The sequence below is a fragment of the Hoplias malabaricus genome, chromosome 3, assembly GCF_029633855.1.
Source record: "Hoplias malabaricus isolate fHopMal1 chromosome 3, fHopMal1.hap1, whole genome shotgun sequence".
NCBI classification, from domain to species: domain Eukaryota; kingdom Metazoa; phylum Chordata; class Actinopteri; order Characiformes; family Erythrinidae; genus Hoplias; species Hoplias malabaricus.
This window is the reverse complement of record NC_089802.1, coordinates 1,737,735-1,756,419: the sequence shown is the minus strand read 5'-3', so window position 1 is coordinate 1,756,419 and position 18,685 is coordinate 1,737,735. Positions and strand designations below refer to the sequence as shown.

Genomic DNA, 18,685 nt, shown 5'->3' with positions numbered 1-18,685 from the left:
AATGTAACTGGGCGAGCGTGCGATAAATGTAACTGGGCGAGCGTGCGATACGTGTTACTGGGCGAGTGCGCGATAAATGTTACTGGGCGAGCGCGCGATAAATGTTACTGGGCGAGCGTGCGATAAATGTAACTGGGCGAGCGTGCGATACGTGTTACTGGGCGAGCGTGCGATACGTGTTACTGGGCGAGCGTGCGATAAATGTAACTGGGCGAGCGTGCGATACATGTTACTGGGCGAGCGTGCGATAAATGTAACTGGGCGAGCGTGCGATAAATGTAACTGGGCGAGCGTGCGATAAATGTAACTGGGCGAGCGTGCGATAAATGTAACTGGGCGAGCGTGCGATACATGTTACTGGGCGAGCGTGCGATACATGTTACTGGGCGAGCGACTGTGTAATTGTGTTTTATAAATGAGACCCAAGTGTTTGACTTGTGCCAAAATATTAAAAACAAACAGAGATGATAGACTGTGGCCCTGCACTGACGATAGTGTCCTGGACTAGGACAAAGGCCTTATGAAATATTCTGCTTTGCATCAGTGTGAACCTGAGAAACAAATGTCAAAATCATCACCTCCTCCTCCATGGCCTTGTGGCTCAGTGCTTGGTGCGGTCCATCCTGAGACCCTTGGCAGACCCTGGACCCTAGGACCTGAGACAAGCTCTTAATCAGCACTGCTTCAGATGATGGTGGTTTAGAAAGGAACACACCCCTCCTTTACTGCAGTCTTTGTCCAGACTTGTCCATTTGACCCCATCCTAAGCTTTAGGGGGTCAGGACAGGGTGGAGACAGAGGAGGACTATGCCAGGTGTGGATTAAAGAATATTTCATGTTATAAAAAAACATTTGCAAAGTCGGATTTTGGGACGTTGTGCTTTCTTCTGGTTGGAGTCCTGAGTTATTTTCAGTTTTCTCTTGCAAACCACGAGAGAAAAATATTCCAATAATCTATAGCTGAAATTTCTGCACGTCCTAGAAACAATTAAACAGCTGTTTTTAACAGGATTCTTCACACACACCAAGTTTGTAACAACAACAAAAAACGTCTTCAGCCTTCCACTTTCTCAGGAGGGATGCACTGCCGTGGTGGATCCTGACAGAAATAAAATCACTGAGGAGCTGCTGTAAAAGAGGGACCCCATGCCGTTGCGAAGGCTGTGTCAGTGTATGTCAGGAAGCATGCTGTTAATAAACCATGTCACAAACGAAATGGAAGCACGGCATCGAATGGTACACAAAGTAAACAGAAATATCCAAACCAGAATAAAACACACCCAAAAAAAACAGCAAGCAGGCGGCGCTCAGATCTCAGTGTATCTTTTATTTTGAACTGTACTGACTGCTAAATGTTCACCTTGTACAAGAAACAAATACAAATACTCACGCTAAAAACAAAACCAAAATAAAACAAACAAAACCAAGAGAGTCATACTGCTGGCTGTCAGGGGTCCGCTAGGGGCACGATAAACTGGAGGAGTTCAGCTTTGAACAGGGCAGCCCTCAGAACCTGACCTTCATCTTCATCATCATCACCATCCCAACAAACAGAAGAAGGGAGGGGGGAGAGAGGGAGAGTGAAAGAGAGGTAGGGGAAAAGAGGGAGGAGCAGGATTCTGGGAAACAGAAATCTATCTGAACTGTAAAACTTCTTTATTAGAATCATTCTTTTCAACCACCAAAAATAACCATGAGGGGAGGAGAGGAAAAGAAGGATGGATGAGAGGGGAAACAGTCAGACTACCTCAAGTCTTTTAGAGTCAAACTTTTTTTTTTTTTGCTTCTTTTTTTCTCGCACACAACATTTCAGGGAAAAATCAGAAAGAAAACATCTGCAAAAAACTGCCTTTTTTTTTTTTTTTTCCTGAGTCACTGCGGAATGAAGTTAAACACTTTAACCCTTTCCTGTTCGTTCTGGCGTCTGAAAAAACAACAAAATAACCCTGAAAATATGGAACATTTTGTGGATAAAATAAAATAACAGAAACGTTTGTATTAGCCCCACACACACACACAAATGCACGCACTGGAGAAAATGTCCCAAAAGCCTGCGTGTCCTTTTGTTTTCATCAAAAACATCAAATACGCGAAGGTCTCTGTCCTGGCACTGACGCACACATCGATGACCGGCCGCACTGTGTCTTCAGCCCAAACTGAACCCTCCACACGGCAATGTGAAGACGACCAGGGTCAGAAAAGATGAAAGAGCTTCAAAAACGCCAGGGTTCACCTCAAACAGAGGAACGAGAGGAAAGGTTGTGTTTCTCCGAGTCCACAGGGTCAACAGAGTCCAGCCGAGTCCATCATCAGAAAGGACATCCATTGCTCTGTTGTCTATTAGCCAGCCTTTGGCCAGTCTGTCATTCAACTTGATGGAAGGATGGAAGCGGCCAGGAAAGGGTTAAGGACCACACACCTGCTGGTGGTCGATCGCTTTCACTTCATTTCTCTTTTTTCCTTTTCGTCTGATGTCTGATAAATATATAGATATACTTCTTTACTTTCTCTCAGTCTCCCACTGAGCAAAAGGGAAAGAGCCTAAAGTTAGAAACAAAAATAACACTTCAAACTAACAGTGGGCGGGGTTTAAGGAAAAGGGCGGGGCATGTGGTCCTGAAAGGCCAGTTCGCTCAGACCTCTCCCACCAGAGGTTGAAAACAGGGTCGTCCAATCAGACGCGAGGAGAGGAGAGGAGGAGGGGGGGGGCGAGGCTGTGCTGCAATTCCTCCAATCACATTCGAGCAATGTCCGGGTTCCCAAAGAGATACAAACGAGAAACGAGAGAAAAAACAAAGAAAAAAAACGAGACAAAAACAGTCGAGTATAAAGTTTCTGACAAGCAGTCCCGAGAAGTGAGCTGCATCACCGGTGTGTGTGTGTGTGTGTGTGTGTAAAATCATAGTCTCTTGGTCCTGGAAGGTGGGTGGTTTTTATTGGAAAGATGCTGGAAAACATGTTGCCAAGGCAACGGCTGCCCGCGCGCGTGTGTGTGTGTAAGAGAACACACCTTTAACAAAGTATATACACTGCTGTGCAAAAGTCTGGCTTCTTCTTTGTCATATTTTAAATCTAAACAGTTAAATTAGTACAACTTCTTACATTTTCAGGACACATTTCTAAGGAGATCGCAGCAAAACATCAAAGGAAATTTAGTTTCAAAATCTGGAGATCAAAGAGCTGTCCCCACAGTTCAACTGCACAGAGAGCTTTCATTTTCGAGAGAACGAGGGAGAGACAGAGAGAGAGGGAGAGAGAGACACAGAGAGGGGGAGGGAGACACAGAGAGAGAGAGAGAGTAGAGAACATCCAGCTCCACATCTGACCACTTCCACTGTCGGGTGTCCGTCCTCAACGCAGCACCGTGGGTCTGAAAGGATGTGGAGCTGGACTGAAGAGACCCACTACAAAGAGCAGCTGGTCTCAGAGCAATGGAACTTCTCAACAGCTCTGTGTTAGAGATTAGTTTGGACCCCGTGAATCCAACCAACTCCTGAGACTGAAATGAAGGTGGAATTATTTGTCTGAGATAAAAGTGTGAAATAATGAATCACTGAAATAAAATGATATATTTAACATTATACACATATATTTAACTTAATATGTAATTAAAAATAAAAAGTCTGGTCCCTGACTTTTGCACAGTACTGTATGTGTTTTGGAGATGTGCTACATGTGTGTGTGTGTGTGAGAGAGAGATATTCTCGATGTGTGTGTGTGTGTTTGGTGCTATTGCTCTGTGAGGTGTTCTCTGCTCTCTCCGTGTTTGGACGGCTGGTTGGGGGAGGGGGCCTGTGAGGGATGTGTCCCTGATGGAAGTGTGTGAGGGACTGGGACCCCACCCGGCACCATGCCCTCCAGAGCCCCGGGCAGACCCCCAGGGGCCACGCCAACCATGCCTGGTGGGAACCTAAACAAACACACACACACACAGGTCAAACATCAGGCGTGGGTTTGTCCAGTTCAAACAATACAAATAAATTACAAAGAAATACACAGGAAAACAACATTTTTACAGAAGGAGCAGCTGCATGTGTTCCATCAGTTGGATTACATTTTGTATTTAAGATTAAAATTCATTTTCTATCTCTACTCAGAGCCGTATACACACACACACACAGAGAGAGAGAGAGGGAGAAACAGAGACAGAAAGAGAGAGCGAGAAATAGAAAAAGAGAAAGAAAGAGAGAGCGAGAGAAAAGGAGAAAGAAAGAGCGAGAGAAAGAGAGAAGGGTAGAGAAAGACAGAGAGAAAGAGAAAGAAAGAAAGAGAGAGAAAGAGAGTCGCATGAACTCTGTTGACTCTAATGGACCAGTCTTTTACAGCGATGGCGGATCATGGAGCCTCTCACTGCGGCAGACACCAGGGGCGCTGTAGAGTTACAGCTGAACAGACGCGAGTGTGATGCGCGTTTAAAGAATGGTGTTTTATATTCTCAGCTCATCTCTATCCAATAAACAAGTGTCCAGAGGCGGGGGGAGCAGCCGAAAACCGTTCCTCAGTAAGAGTGCTGTTACTTTACAATAATCTGACTCAGGTAGTCACCAGTTGACTTCAGTAAGAGAAAAAAGTATTAAGTGAAAAACTACTGAGTAACTGCTGAGTCACCGCTGTTTAATAATAACACACCCGAGAACAGCTCTTAAACAACGTAAACAATAACATTAAATCTTTACAAAGTGATAGAAATTAAATTCAGCCACAGTAACGTATTTTATTGGGGCCACTCTGTTGTCTCCGCCACTGCGCTGTGCCTCTGTGCTCTGTTTGCGGCGGGGATTTTGTGTGCGGTCATGTGACGGCTTGGCTCTGTTTGATTGGTGAAACGGAGTCAAACGTCGCTAGTGGCTACGTTTGATTGGTGAGACGCAGTCATGTGACACAGCCTTCGTTGGAAGTCAAAACAAAACAAAACACGGGTCGTGCTACTCTTTTCAGTACAATTTATCCAAAAAGTTACTCAAGAAAAATGTAACGGAGTAAATGTGTTGCGTAGCAGTCCACCTCTGAAAGTGTGTTAAAGTGTGTTTTCCACTAAATGAGTAGATTTGGGGAACGTTAGCAGTTAATTAAGCTACAGACTTTGAGTAAAGTATAAATATAACAACGAAATGACCTTCTCATGATGCCATTTTATTTATTCTGTTGGGAAATGAGAAAAACATTATTCTAGGGTGATGTTTGTCTGGGGGAGTGCGTGTTAAATGTAATAAAACTGAAGAAATTATTTCTAAACGTAAGTTGTAAAGTATCCCTTTAACCCTAGCTCCAGTCCCAGCAGCAGTGCAGACAACAGAGGAGCAGGGGCTGATGCTGATTACAGACAAATGAAGATATGTGAATCATAAAAGCAGACTGCAGACTCTACAAATCTGTACAAAAACCATATAAAACAAAGCAGAAAAGAGAAAGGAATGGAGAAAGAAATGAAGAATGCAGTGGTTGAGTTGGATTAAGTTTAGATTTAGAGCAGGGTTTGACTAGTGTAGTCTGAATGTACAGGGTAAAGTGTGGTGATCCTCTCTGTACGGAGATGTGTCCTAAACTTGGACATTCACGTCACAGACAATGGCTTACTTTCCAAACCAGCAACATTTTAAGTGAAGGGACTATTTCAGACAATTATTCTGTATTTAATTAATGCCACTAGGTTCATGTGATATACTGGCGCCCCCTCCAGGGTGTGTTCCTGCCTTGCACCCAGTGATTCCAGGTAGGATCTGGACCCACCGCGACCCTGAACTTGATACAGAAGGGTTACAGATAATAGATGGATGGATGGTTTATGTCATATATGATATTAATGTAATAATTCTATGGTTTGATTTTAACACAAAAAACTGAGATTATTTTATGTTTTATTTGATACGGGTTTAATGTCCTGAGACAAATCTCCTGAGTAAACACTCACACTGCCACAGCTCTGGTCCAGGAGGGAAGTGTGTGTGTGTGTGTGTGTGTGTGAGTGTGGAGAACAGCAGCTCATTAGACAGGTTTAGAGCTGGGTTAGTGAGGAGGGGATTCAGGGTTTAAACGACCAGTGAAGCAGAACACCACAGAGTTACAGACCAGAGGAATCGGCCGGACCGCCTCGGCCCGGTCACTGAGACAGAGACTGACCGGCCCAAACCACAATGTGTTAAAGAGGGATTAAGACGGGTCAGAGTTGTAAGGGTTCTGATTGGTTGGTCTATAACTTAATGGGATTATAACTGGCTGCTTTATAACTAACAGCTCCCACTGGCTGGATCATAACTAAGGGAATATGATTGGCCGGTTTATAACTGTAAAGGAATATGATTGGCCGGTTTATAACCGAAGGGAAGACAGAGAGGGATCACAGAGAGCAGAAGCGGTAGAGAAAGGGATTCTAAGTGGACAGATTCACTGTGTTAAACAGTATTTACCTGCTGGTGATTTAGGCATTGATTTTGTCTTGGGGGAGACCAGTAGTGATGGCCTGCAGGCTCTGGGTCACTTGGCTGAGAGAGAGAATCACATGTAGGGTTTGTTCTGGAGGTTGGGACTCATTCACACAGGATTAGGACTATGCTGAATCCTCACAGTTTTTATATAAATATAAAAATAATCTCCCCTCACTCCAAACGCTGTCGGTCAGATCGGACGCCCACTTAGTCTATTACACAACATCCAATCATTACTGAGCCTTCAGAGTAGCGTCTCCGCTGTGTGTTTCTCAGCGCGTCTCAAACGGCTCCCTGCTCACTATCACTCACTGTGCAGTGCACTATTATAGGGACGCCTTTTATTCACAGTGCAAACATTTCACTGCATGGTATCAGCTATCTACTGCTATACGTAGGCTGTTCACTTTTTGCAGTGCATTGTGGGATTGTTAGGGTGCACTATATTGTGCTTTCGGAGACTACTACAAACTGGCAGAATCTCAAAATAGTGCACTATAGTTTGGGACAGCGTCAGTGTGACACCACACTGTCACTCACTCATTTGCAGTCCACTGTTTCTCCAGCAGGAGGCGCTGCTGTTTTTAAAACAAGACCAACTCTGTATGTACTCCCCGTTGAACCAATTTAAAACCTGATTTTCACTGCATCATGTCCAACACTCAGCAGTGAGACACAGAGCCTCAGAGATACATTACTTTCTACTGGAGCTCCAGGAAAACTAAAGAACCAGGTAAAGACCACGGAATAAACAGGATCTATTTAATTAAACCTCTCCTTTAAGAAATGATTCCTTATTGTATCAGACTCCGCTTTAACAGAGCAGGGGCCCTCCTCTTTTCAGGAAGTTCTCTAATTAAAGGTTGTGGGAGTAAAACCGGGGCGATGTGATACAGAACCAATGTGGGTTTAAAGAGTTATGGCAAACACAGGGCTGAATAATGTCATGCTTAATGAAAATATTATGCAAAAGCAAAGAATATGAATGCAGCCAAAGGTATGCACGGCTGTGTGTGTGTGTGTGTAGGTCAGTATCTCACCTGTAGGCAGCGCCGTTGAGCTCAGGGTGGACACCTGGCTGGTCCATCACTCCCCAGGTTGATGTTGTTACAAAAAACTCCTTATTGACACAGTTTCTGAGACTGTCAGGAATCCGACCTGAGGAAGAGAGACACTCTGTTATTCTACACCAGTGTGTGTGTGTGTGCGTGTAAATATGAGTGTGTGCGTGTGTGGGGTGTGTACCGGTGATGGCTCTGCGGATCTCTGTAGCTGCTGCTTCTCTCATCTCCAGCGACGCCTGCTCACTGTACCACGCTGTGTGTGGTGTACAGATCAAATTAGGAGCGTCCTTCAGAGGACCCTGCGCAAAACTACACACACACACACACACACACACACACACACACAGAGAGAGAGAGAGAGAGAGAGAGATGGGAGATTTTAAAATCACTTTGTAAACAGCCAAATCATTTTTACCAGTCAATAACAACTAGGCCAGTTTATAAAGGAGGATCAGCAACACAATATGTGCATTTTCACATCCCTCTGTGTGTGTGTGTGTGTGTGTGAGATGTATTCATGTGTTAATAGAATAGCTGTTAATGAGCTTGAAATCCAAGTCATACGTTTAGTTTGTGTTGTTATGTATTTCCGAGGACCACATGTCTTTACAACAACAGGAGTATTTCAGTTCGTGGCACTGTGGGGACGTTCTGGTTTGTAAAGGGTTTTAACTGCTGTTTTCCTGTGAAAATCTAAAAGAGTGAAACTATTTACTCTTTATTCACTCAGATTGTGGTTAGAGTTAGGTGTAGTGTCAATGAACTACAATAATCATTATTTCAATAGAAGGCCCTCAAGTACAGCAGAACCAGTGTGTGTGTGTGTGTGTGTGTGTGTGTGTGTGTGTGTGTGTGAGAGAGAGAGAGAGAGAGAGAGTGTGTGTGTGTGAGAGAGAGAGGAGAGAGAGTGTGTGTGTGTGAGAGAGAGAGAGGAGAGAGAGTGTGTGTGTGTGTGTAAGAGGAGAGAGAGAGAGAGTGTGTGTGTGAGAGAGGAGAGAGAGAGAGAGAGAGAGAGTGTGTGTGTGTGTGAGAGAGGAGAGAGAGAGAGAGAGAGAGAGAGAGAGAGACACAGAAATAATCACCTGAATGGTTCAGTCTCATGAACGTCCAGAGCAGCGCCTCGTATTCTTCCCTCTTTCAGAGCCTGAGCCAAAGCTTTCTCATCCACCAGTCCTCCACGAGCCGTGTTCACCAGAAACGCTCCCTGGCGCATCTACACACACACACACACACACACACACTATTTAAAAACTATACGCTTTTTGTTTGTTTTGTCAAAAATAAAACACCAGCTTTCACTTTTCACCGCAAAAGTTCAGTTCAAATGAAGGGTTTTAATCAGAAAAATCAAATAACGTTGAAAAGATTGTTGTGAATCGTCATCTTTTAAACGTTAAACATTTCTGTAGCAGCAGCACTCAGAGGAGGGAGGGGAGATTCTCTCTGTGCCCTGTAGGGGGCAGGACAGGTAAGCAAATGGAAGAGGACTTTCACACAATGTTACACTCTCTCTTTCTCTCTCTCACACACACACACACACACACACACACACACTTCCTGCTGGAGGGAGTCGATATATTTGCTGTAGCCGTGGGCTGGTGCTAATTGTATTTGACAGAGCAAAGGAATGAATTTGTTTCCAGCTTTAGTGAGCTTAAGATACGGTACAGAGCAAGTCTCTCTCTCTCTCTCTCTCTCTCTCTCTCTCTCTCCTCACACATTCACACTCTCTCCCTCTCTACTCACACACACACACTCTCTCCTCACACTCTCTCTCCCTCTCTACTCACACACACACACACTCTCTCTCTCTCCTCACACACACTCTCTCCCTCTCTTTCTGAATCTCAGAGCAAGTCTCTCTCTCTCCTCACACACACTCTCTCCCTCTCTACTCACACACACACCCTCTCTCTCTCCTCAAACACACTCTTTCTCTCCCTCTCTACCCTTACACTCGCTCTCTCTCTCCCTCTTTCTGAATCTCAGAGCAAGTCTCTCTCTCTCCTCTCACACACACACACTCTCTCTCTCTCTCCTCACACATTCACACTCACTCTCTCTCGTCACACACTTTCTCTCTACCCTCACACACACTCTCTCTCTCTTCTCACACATTCACACTCTCTCTCCCTCTCTCGTCACACACTCTCTCTCCTCACACACACACTCTCTTTCTCTCTACCCTCACACACACTCTCTCTCTCTTCTCACACATTCACACTCTCTCTCCTCACACACACACTCTCTTTCTCTCTACCCTCACACACACTCTCTCTCTCTCCCCTCACACACACTCACTCTCTCTCTCCCCTCACACACACTCCCTCTGTCCTCACACACACACGCTCTCTCTCTCCTCACACACATTCAGTTTCTCTCTCCTCACACACAGTACGTGTGTGTACCTGTTTGATGGTGAAGTCGTTGATCAGATGGTGGTTGTGTTCGTTTAGGTTACAGTGCAGGGACACACAGTCGCTCTGATAGAGCAGGTCCTGCAGCGTGTAAACTCTCTGGACTCCGAGGGAGCGCTCCAGTCCGTCCTGAAGGTACGGGTCGTAGAACAGCACGTTGAAGCCGAACACCTTCGCCCTGACCGCCACCGCCTGCCCAGAGCGGCCTGCCAGCGACAGACAACACCGTAAACAAACAGCTGTGCATCATCATAACTATATTACTATCCATTTACAGCACTGTACATACACGACCAAGACTGTTGACACAAGGTAGACGTCCCTAATAAAGCGACCAATGAGAGGTCTCCCTTTGTGTCTTATTTAAATTCAAGTAAAACAGCATTTTACTTCATGGGATGAGATATAAAATGCACCATGTGAAGGAAGGGAAGGGCATTCAGACTCCTAACAACCGCGCAAGACCAGGCGTAACCCTGACAACCGCCTCCATCTGAACCACAGCACTGAGCTTTCATCTCAGAGAGAAGACTGTCTGTGTCCAAACATCCTTCCACTGGGAGACGTACAGTTCACCACAGTGGGTCTGAAAGGACGTGGAGCTGGAGAGAAGGAACCGATGTAAAGAACACGGTTCACAAAACAACAGCCTGACCACCCCAGAGCCCAGACCTCACCGTCACTAAACATTTAAAGCATGTCTTGGGCTGTGAGAAGCAGGAACAGTAATGAACATCTGGGACTGGACTTTGGAGGCGTGGCTACACACTGCTCTGTGTCAATGTGTGTGTGTGTGTCTTTGTGTGTGTTTGCGTTTCTGACCAAAGCCGATGAGTCCGAGTGTTTCCCCTCTGATTCTGGCGGCTCCTGACGCCACCTCTCTGATCTGCTCCACGCTCTGGACCCGCGTGCCCTCGCGGAGAGCCTGGTACAGCCATGTGTTCCTCCGGTACAGATTCAGAACGTGACACAACGTGGAGTCTGCCGTCTCCTCCACCGCTGCCGAGGGGATATTACACACTGCAATGCCTGTAGTATACACAGTCACACACACACACGATTAATCATTTAATCACGTAGTCAATAAGATTTACATTAATGTGATTCACACAGCCTTTCTGACAGAGTGTAATACATCACAGGAAATATAGGGGGCAGTATGGCTTTCTTTTTTACTTTTTAAACAGCGCTCCTGTAATACAAGACAGGAAGTGCAGGGGGCGATATGCTAATTAGAAATATCACATTGTTACACATTGATTTGAACACTGTAATAGTGCAATAGTGCGATGCTCACAGTGTGAACTCACTACTGTGTTTTAAGAAGTGTGCCAGCCTCAGTGAGTGAGAGCAGGATACAGGTCGACTGTGGGGCAGATCGTCTGAGGTCTAGGTGTTACTCACACAGTCGTACAGTCCATACGAGGACTTTAATTCCCAGAACAGTCAGCGGTTTGTGTCTGCTGTAATATTGCAGCGTATTAAAATTCCAGACAGTGACTAATTTTTGAAATATACACCATTTTATAGCAAGCAATAAAAAGCCACTCTACTGCAGCCTACAGGGCTTTTTATAGCTTTATAGCTTTATCAAACCTCATAATGAATGGAAATCAGCCGCCAACAAACACACACTCTGACTTTCTCTCTGAGGAGGGGTTTATATTTCCAACATCTGTGACTTTTATGCAGCGTAATCTGAACGGTAAATGTGCGCTGAGCCGTCACTCGAGGCGTTGCGGCGTGATATTGGAACTGTATTTTAACAACTGCTCTTCAGCTGATCTTTCAGGCGTCGACACACAGCCCTGAGGACAACATACGACTTCATTCCTGATTATTTCAACTGTGGAGGATATCTTAATTGTACAGAACTTATTAATAAAACTGTTTTACTGAAACAGGAAAAACCTCACCACAAAAACATTGTAAATGGTAACGAATCACATAAAAGAACAGATTCTAGAGTTAATAAATCACCAAAGTGTGCGTCCATAAATGAAGCCCAATCAAATCTAAGACGCCACACACATCATTCACGTGCATTTAAGAGATCCACAGGAAGGGGGCGCTGTGGGAGCTCTATGACTGCTGATGTCACACGCTGTAAACACAAGCCCAGTCGCCCTCCGCTGTGTGAGTTTAGCGCTGAGTTTGGGTTAAAACAGAGAGGAATGAAGCTGAAAACAGACAAAACACTCAGAAGAGCCTTCACTCGACTCTGTGAGGCTTTATCTCTAAATGTGTGTGTGATTTGAGCCTCAGTTTCACTGGACTATCATCTGCTGTGGTGTGCTAAACCACAAGTGTCAGTTAGCGCCAGTTATGCTTCTACACAGTGGAGAACCGTCCACGTCAAAACATGTGCCAGTGCGCACTGTCAGGCTGTGATGAGCTGAACTGCACAGTGCCGAAAACCCTTCACTCAGATTTGTGCTCATTGATATGAGGCTCACACAAACGGCTTCACCCTCTCCCCACAGTAACACTGTACACCGTGTTGATATTTTGAGATGGTTTTACAATATGAAAGCAATGGATACTGTTCATCTCTACTTCATAACCATGTTATAAATATATTGAACACGGGTGATTTTAGTTTAAAGGCCTCAAATGCTTTCATAAGTAAATACAGAAATCCCCGAATGTTGCTTAATAAATGTGTTATTTAATGTTCATAAAGTAAACATGTAAGGAGCCTTCAAATGAATTCTTACTAAATCACTGCACCCTTAATAAACAACAGTAATGTTATTTTAGGGTCGTACCCAGCTCCCCCGCGGCTTTGATGTCGATGTTGTCGTATCCACTGCCGATGCGGATGATGATGCGTAGAGCTTTGAACTTCTCCAGATCTTCTCGTGTGAGAGTGATGGTGTGGTACATCATGGCTCCGACCGCCTCGTTCAGCACCTGACACACACACACAAACACTTTTAGAGACCCACAAATAAAGTCATTTGATCAAAGGGTACATTTATTTAAATTCACTGATCCAAGGATTAACTGATGCTTTTGGATCGGACCAACATCAGCCAGGTTCATTCGTTTAATAATTCAATTACTGAAACAGTCACTCACAACTGCGGACATTTACACAACACCTGGAGGAAACCCACGCAGACACAGGGAGAACACACCACACTCCTCACAGACAGTCACCCGGAGGAAACCCACGCAGACACAGAGAGAACACACCACACTCCTCACAGACAGTCACCCGGAGGAAACCCACGCAGACACAGGGAGAACACACCACACTCCTCACAGACAGTGAGCAGAGAGGAGGATCCCACCCAGGACCCGAGCCCCTGGAGCTGACAGCTACAGTGCCACTGTGCCATCCATGGGCCTGTGTGTGTGTGTGTGTGTGTGTTAGCATGGTGAGTAATTAGCATAAGGCTAATACCACATTACAGCTGACATCACTTTTCCTCCCAGCCGTGTCACAGCAGAGCTTTAAGACCTTTTATAGACTAATGGAGCAGAGTGACTCATTCCTCTATATTTCTCTCTCTCTCTCACAGTTCATCTCAGTGTGTGTATATGGTGCATGAGTCCATTGTATCCATCATCAAATATAACACACTTTATTATGAGCACAGACAATGGGGCGTAACAATGGCCAATAATAATAAATGTATGTTTACTGTGGGTAACAATGGACAGACACTGTGTACGTCATATTTATTAGAAACGGCACAATTTTCATTTTCCTCTTACTCTGCTAGATCTTGTTGTGAGGATTTGTTTGCAACCAGGTCATAAATGACACTTCTGGTTCTCTCTCTCTCACACACACACACACACACACACTCACACACACACTCACACTTCTGAATATAGCAGAGTAGTGCTTATAAAAACAATCAAGCTACAATATTTTACACATGTTTAACAGGGTTTAGAGAAGCCCCCAGAGTCTTGTCAGAACATGGGGGGGGCATCTTATAGTAGGAAGGTAATATGTGTGTGTGTGTGTGTGTGTCCTGTCTTGTAATGCTCTAGTTACTGAAGTGGGGAACTAGATGAGATGCCAAAAGTGAGCTCATACAAGATGACACTGCACCACGCAATATGATGCGGACACACACACACACACACACACCATTCATTTAGAAAGCCAGGATAATTTTTTATCTGTGCGAACTGTGTTGCTGACATTCATTTCTCAGTTTTTTTAAATCCTAATAAAATAAAATAAATTAAAATAAAATTCAAAACCTTTGAAGCACTAAACTACAGAATCCAAACCCGGCTCCGTGTACAGCAGTGCTCCCCTGGGACCGGACCGCTTCACCATCAGAGGTAACAGGGGTGGGGGTGGGGGGGTGGGGTTCTAAGCTGGCTGTGTTTTCTATAAACCCAGACCTCTGTGCCACACAAGGTCATGTGATCACAGAAAAGTAAACATTAGTGATACACAGCTGCAGCTGATTCAGGACAAGCCCGAGAGGTCAGAACACCTCAGTCCAACTCTCCAGTCCTTACTCAGGCTACAGAACAGATTTCAACAAACTAGAACCAGAACTGAACACGGCGAGGGAGATTTGAGCCACCAGGTGGCAGTCAGTTGGAGTAGATCAGGTCTGAGCCTGCGCTTTCACGTGAGAGCCCCTTCTAGGGAAGTTCGGGTGGCTTTGGGCGGCTGCAGGAGGTGGAGCTGGCGGGGTCAAAGGGTGTGGCGCTCTACAATCACGAGGGGCTAGAGGGGGCTTATTTTCGACCACTGTAACGCAATGTGCTCCTTCCACAACAACAGAACATCCGCACCTACCCTCCCTCCTGCACTCCAAGACTGTCATCGACTGCCCTCCACAGGATTTATCAAGGTGAATATTACCATCGTAATCCCTCCCCTCTCCTCCTCCCTCCTTTCTAATCATCTCCATCTCTCCCTCACTCCTCTCAGCCACTTCATAAACGCCCTGCGTTCACATCGGACGCTTTAATAACGCGGCGCTGAGGCCGGGGTACAGATCACCGGGAGAGAGAGCGACAGCATCAGAACAGTTAGCGGTCAACATCTCCCCGGCCTTCATTCACTCCCAGCGACCCCTGAATAATGAGCGGTGGTGCAGCGCCACTGGATAATTACACTGCCTCCATCAGAAAAAACACACACTCTGCTCTGATTAAACTCACGGCACGAACCTTTAACACAGAGACAGAGCTTTTTGTTTTTATTCTTCGTCCAATTTGTCCTCAATTTATTCTTCACCCACTCCACACGTTAGACAAGACTCCTCCAATCACACGCAGCATCTCCGGCTCGGGAGGTGAGGAGCACATGCCTCCTTTAGCGTGCAGAAATATAAACAAACAAACAAAAGACTACATTTTGGAGACTAAATCTTTACATCTCAGACACTTTGGTTTTCCACCTGAAGCTGAGAGCAGCGTTTACCTTTTCATGGATCTCCTGCGTGGACTGAGCATCGCAGAAAGCCACGGTTGCCAGATCTTTGAGGATGGGCATCTCCACTGTACAGTCTCGGCCGTCCAACAGCGCCACCAGGGGGCGTGGGTGCAACGAGGGTCCGTTCATGATCTGAGGCCTGATACCTGCAGAAGGAGAGAGAGAGAGAGAGAGGATTTGATTAAATCACTAAGCACAATTAAGCAGAGTTAAAGTGTAACTGCGCTCCCTGGCTTCAGCTAGCTCCAGCTCCAGTTGAAAGGACCATGCTCTGAAGTGGGAGGGGCTGTTGAGAGGAAGGCGGAGCTGTAGACAGGGGCAGGGCCCTACTGCATGTGGGTGCAATCCTCCAGTATGAGTTCTTCATCATTTGTTCTTTGGGCCTACAGTAGGTTTGAGCGTGAGGAGAGCACTGCAGGGTGGAGTTGACCAATGTATATATATTAAGTTTTTGGAGAAGAAAGAGAACAGAGTGAAAACGGCTAAAAGCCAGAGCTTCTGCTCCTCACTGCTGTGCGCTCGGGGTCGGGGTGAATAGCGAGCGGCTCATTGTCATTTAAAGGAACAACATCAATTGTAAAAAACGCTATACAAATAAATTTGATTTGATTTGCTGTTGGGTTTGATCCTTGTGGTATTTTGAAGAAAGAATACAATACACGTTTCATTAAAAAAGTGGAATGTGTGCTTTTTAATGTCCTCTAAACTGGGAGCGAGAGAGAGCACCAAGTCCTCGCTCCGTCATTTAACACTGACCTTAATGCTATGAATCCTTTGGGAAATTCAGCTTTGAAACCTTCTTTGTTCAGTGTCAGAGTCATCTACCACTGAAATCACCCTTCTGCATCCACACACACACACACACACACACACACTTGGCAAACACCCTTCACTCAATAAGTCAGTGAAGGAAGAATCAATAAACGGTCTGTACACACACAGACACTTCAATAAACCAATACACTTGATTTAGTAGCGGATTAAAAAACACTCATTTACTGGAATCTTCTTTCCTTCTACTTCTTTTCCGCACAGAATCTACACTTTCATGTCTTTCTTTCTCTCTTCTTCCACAGCCCCTGAACAACCCGTCGCTCTGATGTTTTCATCTTCATCTGCTGCCACTTCAGTGAGGGCAGGTAAAGGTTCATCCACTGCTGGAGTTTAACTGAACACTCGCTGTGTGAATAAACTCTGAAAACACTGAACAATGGAGTGAAACACACACGTGAGTCTAAGGTCATGCCACATGCCAAGCATCAGACAGAAGTGTATCGACCCCCCTTTAGGGCGGGAAACGGTGGAACTGTGTTCACTGCTCTGGGAAGAGCTGGAGAGGTGTGGGATCCACAACTAATTATTAGTCAGAGACCGGTCCGGAGCGGAGGAGTCAGAGACCGGTCCGGAGCGGAGGAGTCAGAGACCGGTCCGGAGCAGAGGAGTCAGAGACCGGTCCGGAGCGGAGGAGTCAGAGACCGGTCCGGAGCGGAGGAGTCAGAGACCGGTCCGGAGCAGAAGAGTAGGGGACCAGTCCGGAGCGGAGGAGTCAGAGACCAGTCTTGATCTTTGTTGCCTACTGCTTTTAAAAACATTGAGTAATAAAATGACATTCCCATCATCAGCTGATTTGTCTATACAGAATTCAGAGAGGGTCATGAATATTCATGAGGATCTGATGGAGACCGGGCTGAAAGCCTGTAACTCAGAGTTAAACCAGCTCTAAATGATACAGAGAGAAAGAAAGAGAGATGAAGAGCGAGAGAGAGGAAAGGGGAAAGGTGGAAGATGTGCGGCGAGACTATTAAAAGCGCGAGGTCATCTGTACACACGTCCAGCTCCGACAGACGGGGGGAGAGAGGGAGAGAGGGAGGGATGAGAGAGGAATGGAGAGAATGTGAGTGGAGGAATGCAGGAACCAGCAGGGCTAAAGAGAGCCTGCTACTGTTGTCATAGCGATAAGTCCACCACTTATCCACACCACTGTGTAACAGGGACATGTGACCACTACAGACACACACACACACACCTGTGTACATAGTGTATAGTGTGGTATGTATGTAGTGAGAGCGAAAGAGGAGGAGGAGGGTGGAAAGAGAAAGAGAGAGGTCTAAGAAAATGATGGAGAGAATAAAAATGAAAGGGAGAGAGAGAGAGATGGAGGAGGTTAGCAGTGCTCATATGTCATTATTAACATGACCAGCTAGTACCCTGCTTGTGTGTGTGTTTGTGTATTTCTACCTCTAAAAAGAGCAATGAAATTTTTGCAAAAAATCGTAGTCATTAAGAATATTCCGGCGTTTCAACTGGAATATAAAAATATTTAAATATCCGAAATAAATAAAAACTGTGTCCTTCTCTCTTTCTCTCACTGTGTCTCTTTCTCACTCTGTGTCTCTCTCTCGACCGATTTTTAAACAAATCCACAATGCCTCCAGGACTGAGCGACCAGAGAAAAGCAGAGAACAGAACAGAGCGAGTGGCTGAAACCTTCATTCTTATCTAAACTGTTGCTTTTGTTAATCAGCTGCTCATTGAGTAATTGGTTCTTGAGCTGTGTCCAGTGAAACAATTCTCTTTACTAATTTTACTATTATTACTGATATTAACAATGCTGTGTCCTCAGATCATAAAAATTAAAAAGCTTACAGCTTATTTTCTTACTTTCCTTACTTTTCCTATTTTTAAGATAGCAGGTAGTGTCTCTGTCACAGCTCCAGGGTCCTGGAGGTTGTGAGTTTCCTCCGGGTGACTGTCTGTGAGGAGTGTGGTGTGTTCTCTCTGTGTCTGCGTGGGTTTCCTCCAGGTGACTGTCTGTGAGGAGTGTGGTGTGTTCTGAACAGGGGGAGAAAACAGCTGTGGGGTTTGGACCAAAGCAGGTCACTGCTTTGGTCCAAACCCCAGAAACGTTCCTCATGTCAAAACACGCCCTCAGTTTCCTTCTTTTTCAGACGCAGCTGGAGTCTCACTGTATCCACCTCTTCCCTGTCTTTCAACAGCTGTGACAGGTTCCCTAGCAACTACAAGCTGCAGTTGCCTGGTGAGTCCCTCCATGACAATGGGTCAGACAGGACTGTAGTCGCCATGGCAACCACGCCACCTTAGAAACACCCTCGATGACAAACTTTAAGTTTAAAATGACTTCGATCCCGTCGAACTGATGTGAGCGCAAACAGCCCTTCGTTCATCAAGCCTCATTTGGATTTTCTTATTTTAACGTATTTGTTGGGTTTAATACGCTTTTGAAAAGTTCGCTCCCCCGAGGCATTGCTTATTTTCAGCTTCCGTTTTCTGTAACAGAGATAGACCATTAACACAGAGGTACAATGTGTCATTTCCAACCTGTCCAGCTCCAATTAGCTA

The 18,685-nt window shown here is 45.4% G+C and overlaps 1 protein-coding gene across 3 annotated transcripts in view; it reads right to left on the bottom strand.

The window, feature by feature from the left end:
• Positions 1 to 385: 385 nt before the first annotated feature.
• LOC136691719 (C-terminal-binding protein 2) overlaps positions 386 to 18,685 on the bottom strand; it is a 95,594-nt gene continuing 77,294 nt past the window's right edge. Inside the window, exons 4-12 of one of the 3 annotated variants that reach the window (XM_066664443.1) lie at positions 15,314 to 15,471; positions 12,675 to 12,819; positions 10,729 to 10,935; positions 9,898 to 10,112; positions 8,572 to 8,702; positions 7,671 to 7,798; positions 7,466 to 7,583; positions 657 to 3,910; positions 386 to 623 (exon numbers count right to left, since the gene is read on the bottom strand). In XM_066664443.1, the coding sequence (XP_066520540.1) occupies positions 3,730 to 3,910; positions 7,466 to 7,583; positions 7,671 to 7,798; positions 8,572 to 8,702; positions 9,898 to 10,112; positions 10,729 to 10,935; positions 12,675 to 12,819; positions 15,314 to 15,471 (1,283 nt within the window). In that variant the 3' untranslated portion in view covers positions 386 to 623; positions 657 to 3,729. Of the gene's footprint in view, positions 624 to 656; positions 3,911 to 6,407; positions 6,483 to 7,465; positions 7,584 to 7,670; positions 7,799 to 8,571; positions 8,703 to 9,897; positions 10,113 to 10,728; positions 10,936 to 12,674; positions 12,820 to 15,313; positions 15,472 to 18,685 lie in introns of those variants that run through there. The other 2 variants (XM_066664442.1, XM_066664444.1) reach the window with 2 other exon arrangements.